The sequence below is a fragment of the Chrysemys picta genome, unplaced genomic scaffold (genome assembly GCF_011386835.1).
Source record: "Chrysemys picta bellii isolate R12L10 unplaced genomic scaffold, ASM1138683v2 scaf9, whole genome shotgun sequence".
Lineage (NCBI taxonomy): Eukaryota > Metazoa > Chordata > Testudines > Emydidae > Chrysemys > Chrysemys picta.
Window position 1 is genome coordinate 89,731 of NW_027052716.1, and position 18,107 is coordinate 107,837.

Below are 18,107 nucleotides of genomic sequence, written 5' to 3' on the forward strand. Positions count from 1 at the left end.
TCTGGAGTCACATGGGCCAGTCCCTGCATACTTTGCTGAGTTACAAGGCGTGTCTGCCTTCTCTCAATGGGTCCATTGTATAGCTGATGGTCCTTAATGGGCCATCAAGCAGGCTAGGCAGAGCTAACACCAGTTTGTCTGGGATGTCACCCAGCAGCATAGCATAAGTTTGAAATACAGACAGTATAGAGCCAATATTCATAACTTCAACTACAAAAGTGATACACACATATAGACAGCATAATCATAACCAGTAAACCATAACCTTGTCTTAGACACCCCATTTGACCCCCTTTATACAAGATTTGCGTGCCACTACAGGACCTTGGTTGCAACAATGATCTATATGGTCCCAGATTATATCAATAACGTCACACCCACGAAAGCTTATGCCCAAATATATTTGTTAATCTCTAAGGTGCCACAAGGACTCCTCGTTGTTTTTGCTGATACAGACTAACATGGCTACCACACTGAAACCTGTCTCTTGTTATAGCGTCCTACTGTGCCAGAGAAGCAAAACTATCACCCACAGTCTGTGCCCCAGAGAACTTACAGTCCAAACAGGGTGACAGAGAAGTATACTAAGACGTGCACAGTACACTCAGTGTGATCACAGATTTGCACAGCTTTCTCACAAGTACCAAGGATATGAAACCTGAGTGATCAAGGGAGGAAGGAAGGGGGTTTTGATCAGGCTGCTTGAAACAGGTGCATGGGGAGGAGGTCGGTTGTTCTGGTTGGCACCCATTTCACTCAAATGCCGAACACACAGTAGGGAGAAAAGCTCTCTTTGCTAAATATTCAGTGGTCATGCTCCTTTGGTTTGAGGCATTAGAAAACTCCCTCTGGAGCCCACCAGCAGAAACAGGGAAGCTAAGACTGGGTATGTCTAAAGTGAAAAACAAGAAAGAAACAATTTAAAAAAAAAAAGCCTTTTCATGCTTTCTTTATCCACCATAAAGTAGAAAAAAATAAGAGCTCAAACCCAATTGTTTAGCATGTCACCTTTAATGAGCGGAGGTGAACTTTGTTGAGATCCTAGGAACAGAGCGATGCACTGTATGATTATAGATGTGTCACTGTGTGTTTGTGTGTGAGTGCACCTTTGCTTACTCACCTATATCCACGCACATTTCAGAGGAAAGGGGAGGGGAAGGCAAAGCCGCCTCGGAAAGGTGAGCGGCGTCTGATATGGATTTTATTTGTGTGAACAGTTTGGGTGGCCGGCGCTCTCTTCCTTTCAGGCAGTATTTGCTAAATTAATGAGATGTCTCTGAGATGAATCACCGTGCAGCCTGGTGGCAGTACCTGCATTGCCGGCCGGCTTTGAACATTACTAGCGCACCTTTCACAGGAGTTTTACCTTCTAATACATCAGGGCTCAATAGAGAGAGAAGAACATTACTGTTCTGAGAACTCGGCCGTGGACGGATCAGCTTTGCATGCTTGTCAGGGAGGAGAACGTGCGCACACACTCATGAGAACATTGTTCCTGCCGAGGAAATCAAGGAGCCTAACGCATCTTTAAATTCATAGGGAACAACTGGGGCTGGCAGATGGGGGGATCATGGCAGCTCTCCCAGCCAGGGAGGTGGGGTGGCCTTCCTCTCCCAGCAGCCGGGGCTGGGCTGTGCTGCAAAGTTCCCAACTCTCAGGCAGGGCTGGCTCTAAGTTTTTTTGCCGCCCCAAGCAAAAAAAAAAGAGTGCCGCCCTCCATAGCGCCACCATAACACACGCCCTCAGCACCGCGACGCCACCCCACCTCCGCGGAGCGCCGCGGAGCCGAACACCCCCCCTCACGGAGCACCGCCAAATGCCGTGCCGTCGAACCCCCCCACCGAGCGCCACCGAACACCCCCCCGCGGAGCGCTGCGCCGTGCTGCTGAACCCTCCCACCGCCACACATATCTCCCACTGAGCGCCGCGCCGCCAAACACCCCACCGCCGAGCCGTGCTGCCAAACAGCGCCCCCGCCCCCGCGGAGCGCCCTGCCGTGCCGCCACCCCCCCCACGGAGCACTGCTGCCGAATCCCACCCCCCAGTGCCCCCTACACGCCCAGCCGACGAAACAAAAACAACCCACCCCACCCCCAGCGACCAAACTCCCTCCCCCCCCAAAAAAATCCCCACCACCCCAAGATTGGCCGCCCCTTACCAGGTGCCGCCCCAAGCACGTGCTTGGTCGGCTGGTGCCTGGAGCCGGCCCTGCTTTCAGGGGCTGAGTGCGAGTCCCGGGCTTTGGGCACCAACAGGAGGGGCTGCCGTGATAGTGGGAGAAGCTCCTCTGACGCCGTGATGTTCAGGGCTGGGCCTGCGGGCAGAGCTCTGTGCGAGAGCCCCGGGGCTGAGGGCACAGACCTGCCCTGCTCTCCCCGCGTGTCTGACCCCATAGCAGAGAGGGTGCCAGGGCAGGGCACGGGGGACCTCAGCAGAGGAGAGGGCGGCGGGAGGCAGACGAGTGTTGCTGCTGGGTGCAGACAGTACCAGGCAGTGGCTGGCAGTTCCCCTGCCTTACGGGGAGGAGAGGGGAAGTGGAGTCTCCATTGGGGCAGCCAGCAGGAGCCGGGCATTACAGGCTGACTTTTCTACCTGGGATGATCACACCCGTTGGCCGGGGAGTCAAAAGCCGGATGTAAAAACATGCTCTGATTTGTTTTCTTTTTAGAAGAAGGAGCCCACCAGCCTCACTGTTCCTTCTCCCCACTCTGGTGAATACTGGGTCAGCCGCACAGACAAGCCAGTCTGGTGCCTTGCTTCAGGGCTCAGTTTCTTCTTCAGCTGAGGAGAAAGGAACCATGGAACAGCAACGTAACATCACAGTCCCGTTCCCCACCTGTCCAGTGGGGTCTTCTGGCCTTTAGAGCTACTGGTCAGGGCCTCCCCCAGTCTGCGGGGGGCCACAGGGCCTGCTGGCCTCCTCCCAGCCTCTGCTGAGGCTACAGGACAGAGGCCTCTTCAGTTTGCAGAAAGAAAGAAATCTCTGGGGTGAGCACACAGCAGATGTCTGTTTTCCCAGGGCCAGATGCTGCCACCTTGTCACTGGAAGGGCCCGTGTGAGCTCTGACCACAGATGAGGGAGGACGCCCAGCCTGGCTAGACAGATTCCTTAATGCCATGGCTGGGGACAGAAGCCTGCAGCCAAAGCTCACACTGCAGGAAACAACCTGCAGAGGCCTTTCATCTCCCCAGGGTCAGACGTCACCACTAGGAGAATGTGAGCGCCGGAGCACTGGGGGAGCTGGCCTGAGATGGCATCCCAGGGCACAACCACCTGTGTCAAGTCCATTCTGTTTCCATGCTCAGCAAAGATGCAGGGAGCTATGCGGTCAGGAGAGGCGCTGGTCAGAATTTGCCAGTGGAACTGTTTTTCCATCAGAAATTGCCAGCTTGTCAAAATCCAAACGTTTCATGGGAACACATCGATTTGGACAAACCTTCCGACAGAAAGCAGGCAGGTTTTGCACGGAAAGCTGCTTGGCTCCCTGCCAGCTCGCCCGCCTGCCCACCTGCTTGACAGGCTGATGGGGGGCCTGGGCTTCCAGGCTGCAGAGAGAAGGCCCTGGCTCCCAAGATCCCAGGGTCCCCGAAATCCTCTCCTTGCAGGGGTAATGTTCTGGTTACTGCACAGCTCTAGGAGGAGGGGAGGTATCCGATGCCCCACAAGCCACCAATCCTCCCTGCCAAGGTCCCAGTAACTACGATAGCCTGTGAGAACATCCTAACCTTTAGGTCACTTTCCCTGCCAGGTAAAAGGGTGTGACCTGGACCCCTCCCTGCCACCGGAGTCCAGCACTGCCGAGAAAGCCAAGTGTGGACTAAACTAAGCCCCTGGTTAACCCTTTCCCAGAGGAATCCAGAAGCCACTGATAATTGCAGGCTACATGGTGACCTCTCTCTCAGGTTACTCCCCCATCCTGGAATAGAGGTTGGTGAGTCCTGGACGAACGCCGTTCAGCTGGGAACATGCTCCCCCTTCTCGTGCCGAGGACTACATGAGATGGGTGTAGTGGGCACTCCCGATAAAGGGGACAGTGTGACAGCTGCCTTTCAAATAGGCCCCAGGCATGGGTGGGCCACAGCACCCAATTCCTCTGCCCCCGCAACTTTCTTTGCTGCTTTAACGTACAATCACAACCTGCTCCGCTGACACCTCTGACTCCTGAAAGCCCTAATGCTCCTGGGGAGCAGGCCATGCCCTGCCCTGCCCTGGCTGCCCCGGGTGTTACCTCGGAGGGAATCGTTCTAGATTCCAATGAGTGGCAGGTCCAGGGAAGAGCCTTATCTGGGGGGAGGCTGTACCAGACCCCCCCGACCCAGGCAGGCTCCCAGGTACTCTCTGCTCGGGGCTGATAAGGCTCCTTAGCAGTTTCTCTCCAAACAAATTCCAGTTCAAGACACCTGAGAGCTCCACAGCAGGGCAGCATCCCCAGAGCGCAGCAGGGCGCGGGTTAGGGGGAGCAGTCGGTAGCAGCACCTGCCCCTCGTACGGCAGGAGCGAGAAGTGCCAGCCTCTCTGCACAGAGCAGCAGTGTTCAGCCTGGGCCAGACGTGCTGCGGTGATGGGTAAGAGCGGGCTCGGAGAGCCAGAGGGTCTGTGGGGCAGCGCTGGGCCCTTCTGCTCCGCACTAGGGCTGAGTGGGCATGTTCAGCTGGGATTGGAACCCACCAGCACTTGTGGGTGCGAATGTGGGGCTGGAACGCAACGTGGGGCGCTCCCACCTCGCCCGGGGACGACTGGGGGGAAGGGCAGAGAGTCACCTGGGCTGAGACCCCAGCTCCAGGGAGACAGTCACCCCGGCCCAGCCGGGTTAAATTGCCCAGCTGTGTGACAGCCCCCACATCCCCGAGGGGTTCCCGCCCCCCCGGTATGTCACAGCAGGGTACGGTGTACCGGCAAGAGCCGGTGCGCTGTACCAGGGTGGCCCGGCTTCCCCAGGGGGCAATTTAAAGGACCTAGGGCTCCCAGCAGGGGCCGGAGCCCCAGGCCCTTTAAATTGCCACCAGACCCCCACTGCTGGAGCTCTGGGGTAGGGCTGCGGGGCTCTGGGGGCTATTTAAAAAGTCCGGGGCTCCCGTTGCCTCTACCGCCCTGGCCCTTTAAATAGCCACTGGAGCCCCGCTGCTTCCCCAGGGCTCCCGCGGCTATTTAAAGGGCAGGGGCGGTAGAAGCAGGGGAGCCCTGGGCCCTTTAAATAGCCCCCAGAGCCCTGGGATAGCGGGGGACTTGGGGGCTATTTAAAGGGCCGGGGCTCCAGCTGCCTCTGCTGCACCCCGTCCCCGCACCAGCCCCGCACCCCCTGCTCTGCCCGCAGCCAGCCCCGTCTCCAGCCAGCCCTGCACCCCCTGTCCGCAGCCAGCCCCTGCTGCACCCCTGCCCTACCTCCAGCCCCGCCCCCCTGCCCTGCTTGCAGCCAGCCCTGCACCTCCTGCCCACAGCCAGCCTCTGCCGCACCCCCTGCCCTGTCTCCAGGCAACCCCTGCCGCACCCCCCTGCGGCCCTGCGCAAAGCCAGCCAGTCCCACACACCCGTCTCCAGCCAGCCCCGCACCCCTTGCCCTGCCTGCAGCCAGACCCTACCTCCAGTGAGCCCCTGCCCTGCCTCCAGCCAGCCCCATGTCCACTGGTGCCCTGCAGTTCCCAGGGCAGTAACCCTGCACACCTGCTTCAATGAGGGGGGCAGGGAGCAGCTGGGACCCACACATGTGCACACCACTAGGGTGACCAGACAGCAAGTGTCAAAAATCGGGACAGCGGGTGGGGGATAATAGGATCCTATAAGAAAAAGACCCCAAAATCGGGACTGTCCCTATAAAATCAGGACATCTGGTCACCCTAGCACACCCCCAGGGAATGGCGGGGACCCACACACGTGAAATGGAGCTCATTAATAACCGATCAACAGCATATATGATGCAATGTACATAATATATAATTTTATTATTTATATAGTTATGAAAAGTAAATAATACATGGAAGAAATGAAAGGCTTTTTTTTACATTATTTTTTTTGTTAGTCATCCCTGCTGGGGCCCCGCCAAAAATGTTCGAATTGGGCCCCGCCCTTCCTAAAGCCGGCCCTGCTGGAGAGAACAGGAGGATTCAGTCAGCAGGGGCTGCCGATCCGTCCCATTCACCAGGGCTGCCATCCTGCGGCTTCAGCATTAGTGGCTGGGGTGACTTGGGGAAAGGTCTCAACCTCCCCACATCCCACTTCACTGCTGCCAGAATCCCTCCTGCCCCCCCGCTACAGTCCCCTCCCTACCCAACCTGGGTGGGGCTGGAGGAGAGGGGTCTGAGAACTTGAGCTGTGGATTGGAGGTGGAACAGCTGTCAGGGGCACTGAGGGGGAGGTGGCAGGAGCTCCCCGTACAAGGAGGGGGGTTGCCACTGGAGGTCACTAGGAAGGACAAAAAGACTCCATCCTGGGGGTCAGGAGGGGTAATCCATCCCTCAGAGGTGGGCAGGGGCTGGGTGGAAATGCTGCTGGTTCCAGGGGCCGTTAATCCCCCCTGATTCCTCGGAGGTGTCTGAGTCTCAGACAGGTTCTCGTTCCCTTGCAGCAGGAGGACGTCACGGCCAATGTGATGCGCCAGCTCCGTATCATGCGGCACTTGCGCCAGGTGCCCGAGGTGCTGCAGGGCCTGTGCCTCTGAGGCCACCAGCAACTCCCACTCCCTGCTGCGGGTACTGCTCTGGCTCTCTGTAAATGGGGAGCTAGTGGAAGGAGAAATGGAGCCCCCTGGCACTCACAGAAAGCGGATTACAGAATGAGCCCGAAGTGAGAGGCACCATATCCGCCCCCCTAAATAGCCAGACTTCAGTGGTGATACACCCCAGCTGGGGTAGCAACAGGATTGAGAACGAGGTAGGAAGTTCAGAGCAGCAAGGAAAGCCTGGAGGGGAACTTGAGAAGAGAGGTTGGAAAAGTGCAGCAAAGAGAAAGGTGCAGACCTAGCTGTTGGGTCCAGGGCCCTGAGCTGCTATCAATGTCAGGGTGGGACTGGGTTCCCCTACCGGCCCCAGAGGAGGCGGCGTACACGCACCTGGAGAGGGTTCCCAAGCCCAGCAAGGGGGCTACAGGCTGAGCAAGTGCCCCAGCGATGGCAGAAGAACTTCTGTCTGTGGAAAGATCCCTTTGGACTTTTAGTGTGAGGCAAGCTGGGCCCCAGAAGGGTGGACTAAAGGTGGTGACCTGGCCGGAGTTACCAGGGAGAAACTGCCGTGGTGCTGGAGCGACCATGGATGGGGGACGCTAGCCCAGCAAGAGGGCTGTGACGCTGCTCCCAATGCTACACTCAGTTTCTCAGAAATGAGTAGACTTTATGGGCAGAAGAGACAGTTAGAGCATCTAATCTAACCCCCTGCATATCACAGGCCTTTCTGCACCATATGGGGCAGGCAGAGCTCTGCCTGGGCGCAGGGGGAATGGGATGGGGGTAGATCAAGGAAAGCGGGGAGGGGAATGGGTGAGAGGGAAAGAGCTCCTGTCCCAGATGAAGGAATTTGGGGGCAGAGGAAAGGACCCTGCTCCACAGAGAGGGGAGAGAGTTTCTGTGAGTGCCAGGGGGCTCCATTTCCCCTTCCACTAGCTCCCCATTTACAGAGAGCCAGAGCAGTACCTGCAGCAGAGAGCGGGAGTTGCCGGTGGCCTCAGAGGCACAGGCCCTGCAGCGCCTCGGTCACCTGGCGCAAGTGCCGCATGATACGGAGCTGGCGCATCACATTGGCCGTGACGTCCTCCTGCTGCAAGGGAACGAGAACCTGTCTGAGACTCAGACGCCTCCGAGGAATCAGGGGGGATTAACGGCCCCTGGAACCAGCAGCATTTCCACCCAGCCCCTGCCCACCTCTGAGGGATGGATTCCCCCTCCTGACCCCCAGGATGGAGTCTTGTTGTCCTTCCTAGGGACCTCCAGTGGCAACCCCCCTCCTTGTACAGGGAGCTCCTGCCACTTCCCCCTCAGTGCCCCTGACAGCTGTTCCACCTCCAATCCACAGCTCAAGTTCTCAGACCCCTCTCCTCCAGCCCCACCCAGGTTGGGTAGGGAGGGGACTGGAGCGGGGGGGCAAGAGGGATTCTGGCAGCAGTGAAGTGGGATGTGGGGAGGTTGAGACCTTTCCCCAAGTCACCCCAGCCACTAATGCTGAAGCCGCAGGATGGCAGCCCTGGTGAATGGGACGGATCGGCAGCCCCTGCTGACTAGGGTTACCATACGTCACGTTTTTCCCGGACATGTCCTGCTTTTCGGCAATCAAACCCCCGTCTGGGGGGAATTGCCGAAAAGCCAAACATGTCCGGCAAAATGCCGGCCAGGCACTTCCCCTCCCGCAGCTGCTCTGCTCCGCTCCTTCCCTCTCAGACTTTAAGAGCCGAGCTGCCCGAGCCAGCGCTACCGGCTTCGGGCAGCCCCCCCGCCTCCGGACCCCGAGCAACGGGCCAGGCACTTCCCTTCCCGGGCTCCAGCTGAGCTGCTCCGCTCCTCCCCTCTCAGACTTTAAGGCTCTAGCTGCGCTGGGGAAGCGCCGGCCGGGGGCGCAGGGTCTGGGGGCTGCCCGGCAAACCGTGAAGCCGGTAGCGCTGGGGCAGCCCTTTCCCCATGGCTGGGAGTGGGAGGGAGCGGAGTTAGGGCGGGGAAGGAGCGGAGTTGGGGCGGGGCTAGGGGTGAGGAAATGGGCGGGGCCAGGGCCCGTGGAGGGTCCTCTTTTTTTATTTATTAGACATGGCAACCCTACTGCTGACTGAATCCTCCTGTTCTCTCCAGAACGGGTCCAGCCTTGCCAGCAGCAGGACAAGCGTCCCCTGCCCATGTGCCTCAGCCCTGCCTGGTCAGACGCCATCACCCATCAGTCCTTGGCCTCCCAGGCTGCCAGTGATGGGAGCAACTCTGGGTGGTGGCTCGGGTGACACAGACACCAGACCACTAGGAATTGGGTGCGGCCCTGTGGGACAGGAGAGTCTCGCAGGGGGCACTTGGGGGACTCTCCTGCCCTTCCCAAGAGCGATAGCACCCTGTCCTAAGAACGTAAGTCTGGGATGAGGCAAAGCTTGTCATTAATTAGCCTGGCTAAAGAGCTGGGTGGAGCTGCTCCGCGGACAAGCTGGCTCGCTCCTGCTCATGGAGGTGAATTCATCTCCCTTCCCAGGAGCACCTGCTCTCCCTTTCATTCGACACCAGGCTCCTTGTGCCAGGCCAGCGAATGGCCACAGGATGGGAATGAGGCCTGGGCCCCGCCCCAATCTCCTGAGTCTAATGCAGCTGCTCACCTTGTCCCCCATCAGCTGCTGGGTTTCCCCCAGGAGGGAGTAGGTGACAGGGAGAGAGACACACACACACATTTGTCCTTCTGGTTGCAGGGCTTGTGTCCTTCCAATCCCATTGGTGGCTGCACAGTGGGCAGAGTCCTCGCTGCGTGCCCGGCCCAACAGAATTGCAGGGCATGGTGTGGAACACAGAAAGAGATAGAGAGACTCATCCTCCAGCCGGCGTCAGTCTGAGAGAAATTGGCTGGGGTCCCAGTCTCAGTCTTCTAGCGGGTGCCATTTCCCAGCTGGGTTCCTTACCCCTCTGGTGCAGCAGCAGCTGGTAGAGCCGGTAAACCCCCTCCCTGGCCTGCCAGCTGATGTCCTTGGCTGGGTCACTGACGGAAAGAGCCAGCTGTGCCATGTGGTGACCCATCCTGGGGAATTCCGCTGAGTTCTAATGGACGGGAGAGGGAGAGGGGACTCCATCAGCATTTTCATGTCAGCTCCCAGTCCCCCCCCGGGCCAGGACTCTCCTTCCCCTCAGCCCCTCTGCAGGAGATGCTAGAGCCAGACCCTTAATTTCCTCTGCCCCCAAGGAAGCCTGGAGCACAGGGCTGTGGGCAGGGCCCTCCATGAGAACTTGCTTCCCCAGCTGCTCCAGGATGACAGGGAGCCATGAACCTGGAGCACAGTCCCCTTAAAAGCCCAGAGTCACCACTTAACTAGGACAAGAAGAACTTGACTCAAGCCAGGCTCACTCTCTGCTCTGACTCTGCCTCCCCAAGAGGAACACTCCTAACCCACAGCCCCTGCAGCAGCAGATCCTACAGCCAGTCGGAGCCAGCCCACCTACCCCTGGAGTCAGGAAGCTGGGGTCAGAGGTCACTTACGTCAAACTCAGGGAGGGTGATGGTGGATCTGAGCAGGGCCGTGCTGCTCTTAACGGCCCTGGCTCTCTCTCGCGGCACCCTGGACACGATCCAGTAGTTAATGTGCTGTGGGGAAAGGAGGCATTGCACTGACTGCCCTGACCAAGGACGCCCACTGGGGGCCCGGCTAGGAGGACTGACTGGAAAATGGATCTAAGAGTGAAGGTAAAATTGCCCCCACCCCTCTCATCGGGCTCACCTCCAAGATGTACTGGAGCCTGTCGGTGTCTGGGGACTCTGCCAGCAGGTTCCCCAGCATGGCGTCCAGGAGGTCTGGCAAGACCCTAGGCAGATCCTGAAAGCAAGGGAGAGCCATGGGTCAGAGTTAGGGAAACTGGGGCTACATCTGCCACAGGATGGGAAGTGGGGTCTCTGGGAAGCACTGGTGAGACCCCAAACACATATCCTGGCCTCTCTCATTCACATCCCACTGCAGGCAATTAGCAAGGATTCATGGCAGGATGACAGCTGGCTCTTCAATCCATGACTTTAGCATGATCTACCTGCACTTGGGTGGTGTCCTTCTCCATGCCCAGGGTGAAGACGGCGTGCAGGGCAGCTCGGAGGAGGTGGGTCTCCAGCTCTGGCTCCAGGGCAGGCGTCATGGTGCTGGCAAGAGAGAGGAGCCGATATTAGACTGTGCAGTGCGGGGATGGGACTGGCACCAACACGCAGGTGAAACTGCAGCAAAATAGGCACAGGCTGGCAAGAATGGAAACAGAGGCACCGAGCCAGGGAATGACAAGGCCAAGGTTTCTCAGAAAGACAGTGGCAGGGCAGGAATAGCACCTGTTCCCTGGACCCTGCTGCCCCTCCTGTATCTGATCCTGGGAGTGAGCCTCTCCCCAAAGCCGTTGCAATGTTACTGGAGTGAAAAGAACAGCCCAGCCAGGAGAGAGTGACCCTTCCCCGCACCTCTGCCAGAGGAGCCACCCTTGGGCGGTGACCTGGGAGTGGGAGGGGCAGTGACTCCCAGCCCTGGGCCTGAGCAGCACTGGGGTTAGGGGAACCGGGTCGGAGGGTCTCGGTACCTGAGGTTGCCCACAGCAATCAGGGAGTTAGCGAGGACGGCGCCGGGTGGAGAGTTATCAGGCAGCTCCTCAATGAGCTCCTGTGAGACCCAAAGGAGACAAAGGAGCGTGTGAGATTCGGGCCTCACTGACACTTCCCAGTGAGGAGATTACACAGCCAGGGCCCCACACAGCCAGCAGGATCCCCCCCACCTGCCTCCCGCTCCTCCGATTCCTGCCCAATAGTGACCACTCTCCAAATTTCTCCCGTCTCTTCGCCCCGACCATTTCTGGTTTCTGCAGACTAGATGTTTTAGCAAAGTTTAGAATTCCTTGGTGCTCAACACCGTGAAACTCCCCTTTCTCCTTCACAAAGGGTTTTAACGCCCCTTATCTCACCCAGGCTCTCGACTGCCCAAAGTTGGAGAATTGTCCCTGTTCCCACTGCAGAGCACCCCCCACGACACACACACAGAGTCCTCCTGGTGGTGGGAGGGGAACAGAGGAAAGGACAGAAGACGTAAGAGATGAAGAGAAAGGAGGGAGGGATGGAGGAAAAGGTAAAACAAAAAGGACAAACCCTAATGTCCCCAGTGATTCTAAGGGACAAAATCCCAGGTGGGGAATAAAATTTGACCACCTTAAGCTAGTGTTTTCCAGGCCTAGAATTCAGCTGGCGCCAGATGCATCAGACTGAACAGGTTCCAAACCTCTCGGAGGCTCTTACCTTCTAAACAGGGACGTCTGTTTTCTAGTAAAATCAGGAAAAAGAAAAGAGAAAACTCAAAAGAGGTTCCTCCTGGCGCTCATGTACGTGAACCTAAATACTCTCTCAGTCCTCAAAGAGAGACCTCGAGAAGGAGACTTGCTGAAGCAATGCTACAGGGGTCTCTGAGGTTTCCCTGGCCCTGCGCCCCTGTCCTGCCTGGCTGATGTCAGCATCTCTCTGTGAGGTCACCACCTCCCCAGCACCTTTGACCAATAGGCGGAGGTCCTGCAAAAGGCCTTTGTGATGTCACTGCCACACCCACTCCTCCCCTGCAGTGCTAATGTCCTGCCACAGGGCAGACACTTTGGAGGTTTGAGCTACACAAAGAAGAGACACTTAGATCTCAAAAATTAGATGAGATGTTTCAGTCTGAGCTAAGTAGTTGCTGCTCTTAACAATTGCAACATAATAAAATACAAATAAAATAGACTATTTCAGCCATTCTATTATGTCATAATCTGATCTGAGTAAACATGATAGGACACCTCATCTTATGCACTGCTCCTAGTGACACTCTCCAATAGATCCCCATCCTCCACCCGCCAGGAGGTAGGTAGAGGCGGATTGTTATCCCTACTTGAAAGAGGGAGAAGCTAAGGCTGAGAAAGGAGAATTGACTTGTCTTAGGTCACACAGCCAGTCCGTGGCAGAGTTAGGAATAGGACCCAAGAGCCCTGATTTTCAAACTAACCATCGGATCTTGAATTTCAGACATTGAATGACCTGAATAAAGCGCTCTCAAGTGAGTTCCAGACCAGCAAGAGTTCATAGTAATTATTCAGCAAGTATTTTAGGAGAACTGGAATGGTAGAGAAAATAATGAACTGCAGAGAAGCAGCAAAATTTGTCGAACATATGACTGGTTATGACTATTTACTTGGTCTTAAAAGAAAACAACAGGGACCTGAGTCTCCTCCCTGTCAATAACCCCCTGCTCAGCCAATCAGGGTAGAGACCGAGGGGCGGGAGGATGAGGGTTCTCACCAGAGAGTCAAAGGATGGCCCAGGTCACCGCTGGGGATCACTGTCTGAGCACTATTTCAGCCCCACATTTTTCGGTGGACCTCCCACAATGGGAGTTGTAGAGCACCCCCCACGACACACACACCCCCCTCCTGGTGGTGGGAGGGGAAGAGGGAAAGGACAAAAGAAGTAAGAGATGAAGAGAAAGGAGGGAGGGATGGAGGAAAAGGTAAAAGAAAAAGGACAAACCTTAATGTCCCCAGAGAGTCTAAGGGACAAAATCCCAGGTGGGGAATAAAATTTGGCCACCTTAAGCTAGTGTTTTCCATGCCTAAAATTCAGCTGGCGCCAGATGCAGCAGACTGAACAGGTTCCAAACCTCTCGGAGGCTCTTACCTTCTCAACAGGGACGTCAGTTTTCTAGTGAAATCAGGAAAAAGAAAGGAGAAAACTCAAAAGAGGTTCCTCCTGGTGCTCACATACATGAACCCAAATACTCTCTCAGACCTCAAAGAGAGATCTCGAGAAGGAGACTTGCTGAAGCAAAGCTACAGGGGTCTCTGAGGTTTCCCTGGCCCTGCGCCCCTGTCCTGCCTGGCTGATGTCAGCATCCCTCTGTGAGGTCACCACCTCCCCTGCACCTTTGGCCAATAGGCGGAGGTCCTGCAAAAGGCCTTTGTGATGTCACTGCCACACCCACCCCTCCCCTGCAGTGCTAATGTCCTGCCACAGGGCAGACACTTTGGAGGTTTGAGCTACTCCCTGTGGATCTTTTTTCAGAGTAACAGCCGTGTTAGTCTGTACCACACTCAGTGTTCATTCTAGGAACTAAGCCGGCTAGACAGTAAAACATCACGAGTTGCTCCCAATGCTACACTCGGTTTCTCAGAAATGAGTAGACTTTATGGCCAGAAGAGACAGTTAGAGCATCTAATCTAACCCCCTGCATATCACAGGCCTCCTGTCTACCACAATAGCTACTTTTGGGGCAAACACATTCCGGAAAGGCATCTAGTCTTTATTAATGACATCAAGAGATGGAGAATCCACCACTTTCCTTGGTAGCTTCTTCCTGTGTTCAATCATCCTTGGTGTTGAATATTTGTGACTTATTTGTCATAGGAATTTGTCTCTTTTCACCTTCCAGCCATTGGGTCTTGTTCTGCCTTTCTCTGCTCGATTAAAGAGCCCTTTAATACCCAATATTTTCTCTCCATTAAGGCATTTCAACACTTCAGTGAAGTCCCCTTTCAATCTTCTTTTGATAAGCTAAACAGGTTGAGCTCTTTCAATAGCTCACTAGAAGGCATTTTTCTCCAGCCCTCAGAACATTTGGTGGCTCTTTGCTGCCCCAGCTCCAATTTCTAGGACCATCTTTTTCAAAGGAGGACACCAAGACTGGAGGCAGTATTCCAATAGCAGTCTCACTGCTGCTGTGTCACCTCCCTATCCTACTCACGGCTCTGCTCCTACGTCTAATGATGGCTTTAGCCCTGTTCACCACAGCATCACACTGGGAGCTCATGTTGAGTGGCTTCTCCACTCTGGCCCCTAAATCCTTTTCAGACTCACGGCTTTCCTGGATCCACGTCCCCATTCTGGAGGTGTGGCCGGGGTGCCTTGTGGCTACGTATAGGACCTTGCATTGGGCTCTGCTCAAACTTGTTTTCTTTGAATGGGTCCAGCTGGCCGAATGAGCCAGATCGCTCTGTATCACTGCCCTCTCCCCATCAGGAATTACCACTCTGCCTGTATTTTGTCACCCCCCAATCTTATCCGCAGTGATTTTATGTTTTCTCCCAAGTCATTGATAACAATTATTTTAAAAAATTAGTCCTTGAGAGCTTCTTCAGACCCTTAGTACCCAGGACCTGCTCCCCACATCACAGTGAGAAATGCTGTCCAGCCCTGCTGGTACATAGGGGATAAACACAGAACAAACGTACCTTTAGGAGCTGTGTTGTCCATAGGCTCTGAACAACATGTAGGGGTCATCAGATTACAAACGCACGACAGACCTGTAGTGTAGACAGGTCCCAACTGTGTCTCGCTTTCCCACCCTGTAAAATGGGGAGAAGAAACAAAACCTTGATTAGCTCCATTTGATAGCTGGGGAAACCGAGGCACCCAGCGGTGCAGAGACTCGCTCATGGTCCCAAAGCCAGGAATAGAAAACAGCAGATCTGATAGCCAGGCCTGGGACCTAACCCTGGTTTTCCTGGCCTTGCTGCTCTAAATTTAGTCACAGCCTCCATGTCTTTTCCCCCGTGTCCCTTAACCCCACGTCACTGCAGAAGAGAGATTTTCTGGTAGCCAGCTGGCTCTCCTGCATGTGGATGTCGTTCCAAAAGACATGCTCTGGCTCAGTCCCATGCTATGGTTGGCTGAAGGAACCACTTGGTCACATTCTAGGCCCTGAGTTATACAGGAGGGGTGACTAGATGCACATAATGGTCCTTTCTGACCTGAACCTCTATCAATCGCTACATTTTCTGCTGCTAGGAAGAGAACTCTGGACCTATTTTCTCTCATTCACTTTCAGTCGGAATAATTTCAATCCAGGCCAAAGGATTTCCTCTTCCATTGTGTCTTCAGCACCTTTGCGAGCAACCAGTTACTGTTACCCACAGGTTACCAGTTTCAACCTGTCCCTGGGTGAGATGGCCAGGAAAGGGGTTGGAGCTCAACTGCACCTGGCCCAGGTGATGCAGCTCCCTAGGGTGAAGGGAATAAGTGTGGGGGTCACGTGACAAGACGCAGCCTGTGACTAGGACCCCGGCCTGCTGAGAGATAGAAGGGCAGCCTGTGCTCCGCCAGGAGAGAGACCCCAAAGGAAGCAGGCATGGGAGGGGCTTGGAGAGTCCTTTAAAGGTCAGGGACAAGCTGGGAAGGGGCCAGGCTGAGCACTAAGGACCAGGCCCTAGGAGGGAAAGACAGGGCATTTTAGGAGATGGGGCAGATAGTCCAGTTGGTTTCGGCTCCCAGGACCAGACACCCAGAGGTGAAGGTGATTGTCGGGGCTTCTGTCCTTCTTCCCCAGTGTAGATTTGATAGTGGAGAAGACTGATGCCGTAAGGGGGAAGTGAGTTACCCCAAGGTCACCCAGTGAGTTTATATCACGAATGCATACTCGGAAGGATCCAATAGAAACATGGATTTTCCAGTCTCTTCTTTCTAGGAGTCCCCAGGGCTAAGGTAAAACCCCTGCGGCCCCTCCCCATTCTGCTCACCTCCAAGATGTGCTGGAGTTTGTCTGTGCTGGGGGGTGCTGTCAGCAGGATCGAGAGCTCGTCATCCATGTTCTCTGGGCAGGCCTTGCTCAGAGCCTGCCAGCGGAGGGAGAGCAGGGGTCAGGAGCCTGCATTAGCACCGGTGTGCCATTGACCAGGAGCTGGCTGAGGTAAGCGCCGCCTGGCCGGAGCTCGCACCCAGAAACCCTGCCCCAGGTCGGAACCCCCTCCCACACCCAAATTCCCTCCCAAACCTCACACCTGGCACCCCAACCCCCTACCCCAGGTCAGAACCCCCTCCTGTACCTTAATCCCTCCCAGACCCCACACCCCCACCCGCACCCCAATCCCCTACCCCAGCCCTGAGCCCCCTCCCGCACCCAAGCTCCCCCCAGAGTCCGCACCCCAACCCTCTGCCCCAGCCCGGATCCCCCTCTGGCACCCCAAACCCCTAATCTCCAGCCCAATCCCAGAGCCCGCATCCCCACCGGAGCCCTCACCCCTCCCTGCACTCCAACCCCCAGCCCCAGCCCAGTGAAAGTGAGTGAGGGTGTGAGAGCAAGCGACTGAGGGAGGTGGGCTGGGCTGGAGTGAGTGGGGGTGGGGCCTTGGGGAAGGGCATGAAAGGGGTTGGGTCAAGGGCGTTTGGTTTTGTGCAAGTAGAAAGTTGACAACCCTACTTAAGGACCTTTGAAAAGCAGCCTCCTTAGCACCGCTCCTGATACCAGGGGCCAAGGCGCCCCCGGACATGAGAACCACAATAGGCCAGAGCAAAACGCTGCGTTAGAAATCGGAGCTCAGGCTGCCAAGCGAACGATAGCTGACAGACAGGAGATGCGGGAATTAAGGTTGTGCCTTCAGCCAGCAACTGGTGTTCATCCGTTTGCACCACACACACACCTGTAGGCAGGGCCACTATTTCCTTGTCTGTCTGCCTGCCTGTTTAGCATCTCTCGGTCCTTACTGTGCCCATCACCGTGGTGTCTGAGTGGCAAACCAAGGGTTTGACGTGTGCATATGAAACTGCCTGACTGGAAGGACGTGGTTTGGTGTGGATCAGTGACTGCTGGGGCGATTGGTGGCAGAAGGCTCTGAGGGCCTGGCTCATTCCGACCTGGGTCATTCCAATGGCTTCTACAGCTGAGAGCAGCCCAGTCTCCTGCCTGGGTCCGACGCAAACCAGGAAGTACAGGACCACGGTTAATAAGAGCAGCTCAAAAGATCATTTTCGCTGAGCCCAGCCCTGCACAGATTTCCAGCTTAGGTTTGCATTTTCAGCAAAAGTTCTTCTTGATTATTTTCTCCCAACCCCTTTGTGCCTCCATAATAGCCAGCCACCCCGTCAGTCGAATCCTGGGGCGCTCCAGGGACAGCGTGTGTGCGTGTATGTGTACGTCTATATATGTGTATGTGTACATGTGTGTATGTATGTGTGTACGTGTATGTGCACGAGTGTGTGCACGTGAGTGTGCGTGTGTACATGTACCCCAGTCAGATGTATACATCTGGATTTCCTTTGAAAGAATTTTCAAATTGAGCTGATCAAGTGCAATGGCAAAGCACCCAATTCCTCTGCCCCCCAACTGCCTTCGCTGCTTTAACGTACAACCTGCTCTGCTGGCACCTCTGACTCCTGAAAGCCCTAACGCTCCCGGGGAGCAGGCCGTGCCCTGCCCTGCCCTGGCTGCCCCGGGTGTTACCTCGGAGGGAATCGTTCCAGATTCCAATGGGTGGCAGGTCCAGGGAAGAGCCTTATCTGGGGGGAGGCTGTACCAGACCCGCCCGACCCAGGCAGGCTCCCAGGTACTCTCTGCTCGGGGCTGATAAGGCTCCTTAGCAGTTTCTCTCCAAACAAATTCCAGTTCAAGACACCTGAGAGCTCCACAGCAGGGCAGCATCCCCAGAGCGCAGCAGGGCGGGGGTTAGGGGGAGCAGTCGGTAGCAGCACCTGCCCCTCGT

General features: G+C 56.0%; 1 protein-coding gene across 1 annotated transcript; it reads right to left on the bottom strand.

Annotated features, from left to right (window-relative positions):
• Positions 1-7,633: 7,633 nt before the first annotated feature.
• On the bottom strand, positions 7,634-13,334 carry LOC135977659 (maestro heat-like repeat-containing protein family member 1). Its single transcript, XM_065578857.1, has 6 exons — positions 13,315-13,334; positions 11,208-11,287; positions 10,680-10,785; positions 10,376-10,471; positions 10,138-10,242; positions 7,634-9,701 (listed from the first exon to the last, which is right to left on the bottom strand). Exons 3-6 carry the CDS (start codon positions 10,779-10,781, stop codon positions 9,474-9,476), a joined length of 531 nt encoding a protein of 176 aa, XP_065434929.1. The 5' UTR covers positions 10,782-10,785; positions 11,208-11,287; positions 13,315-13,334; the 3' UTR covers positions 7,634-9,473.
• Positions 13,335-18,107: the final 4,773 nt, after the last annotated feature.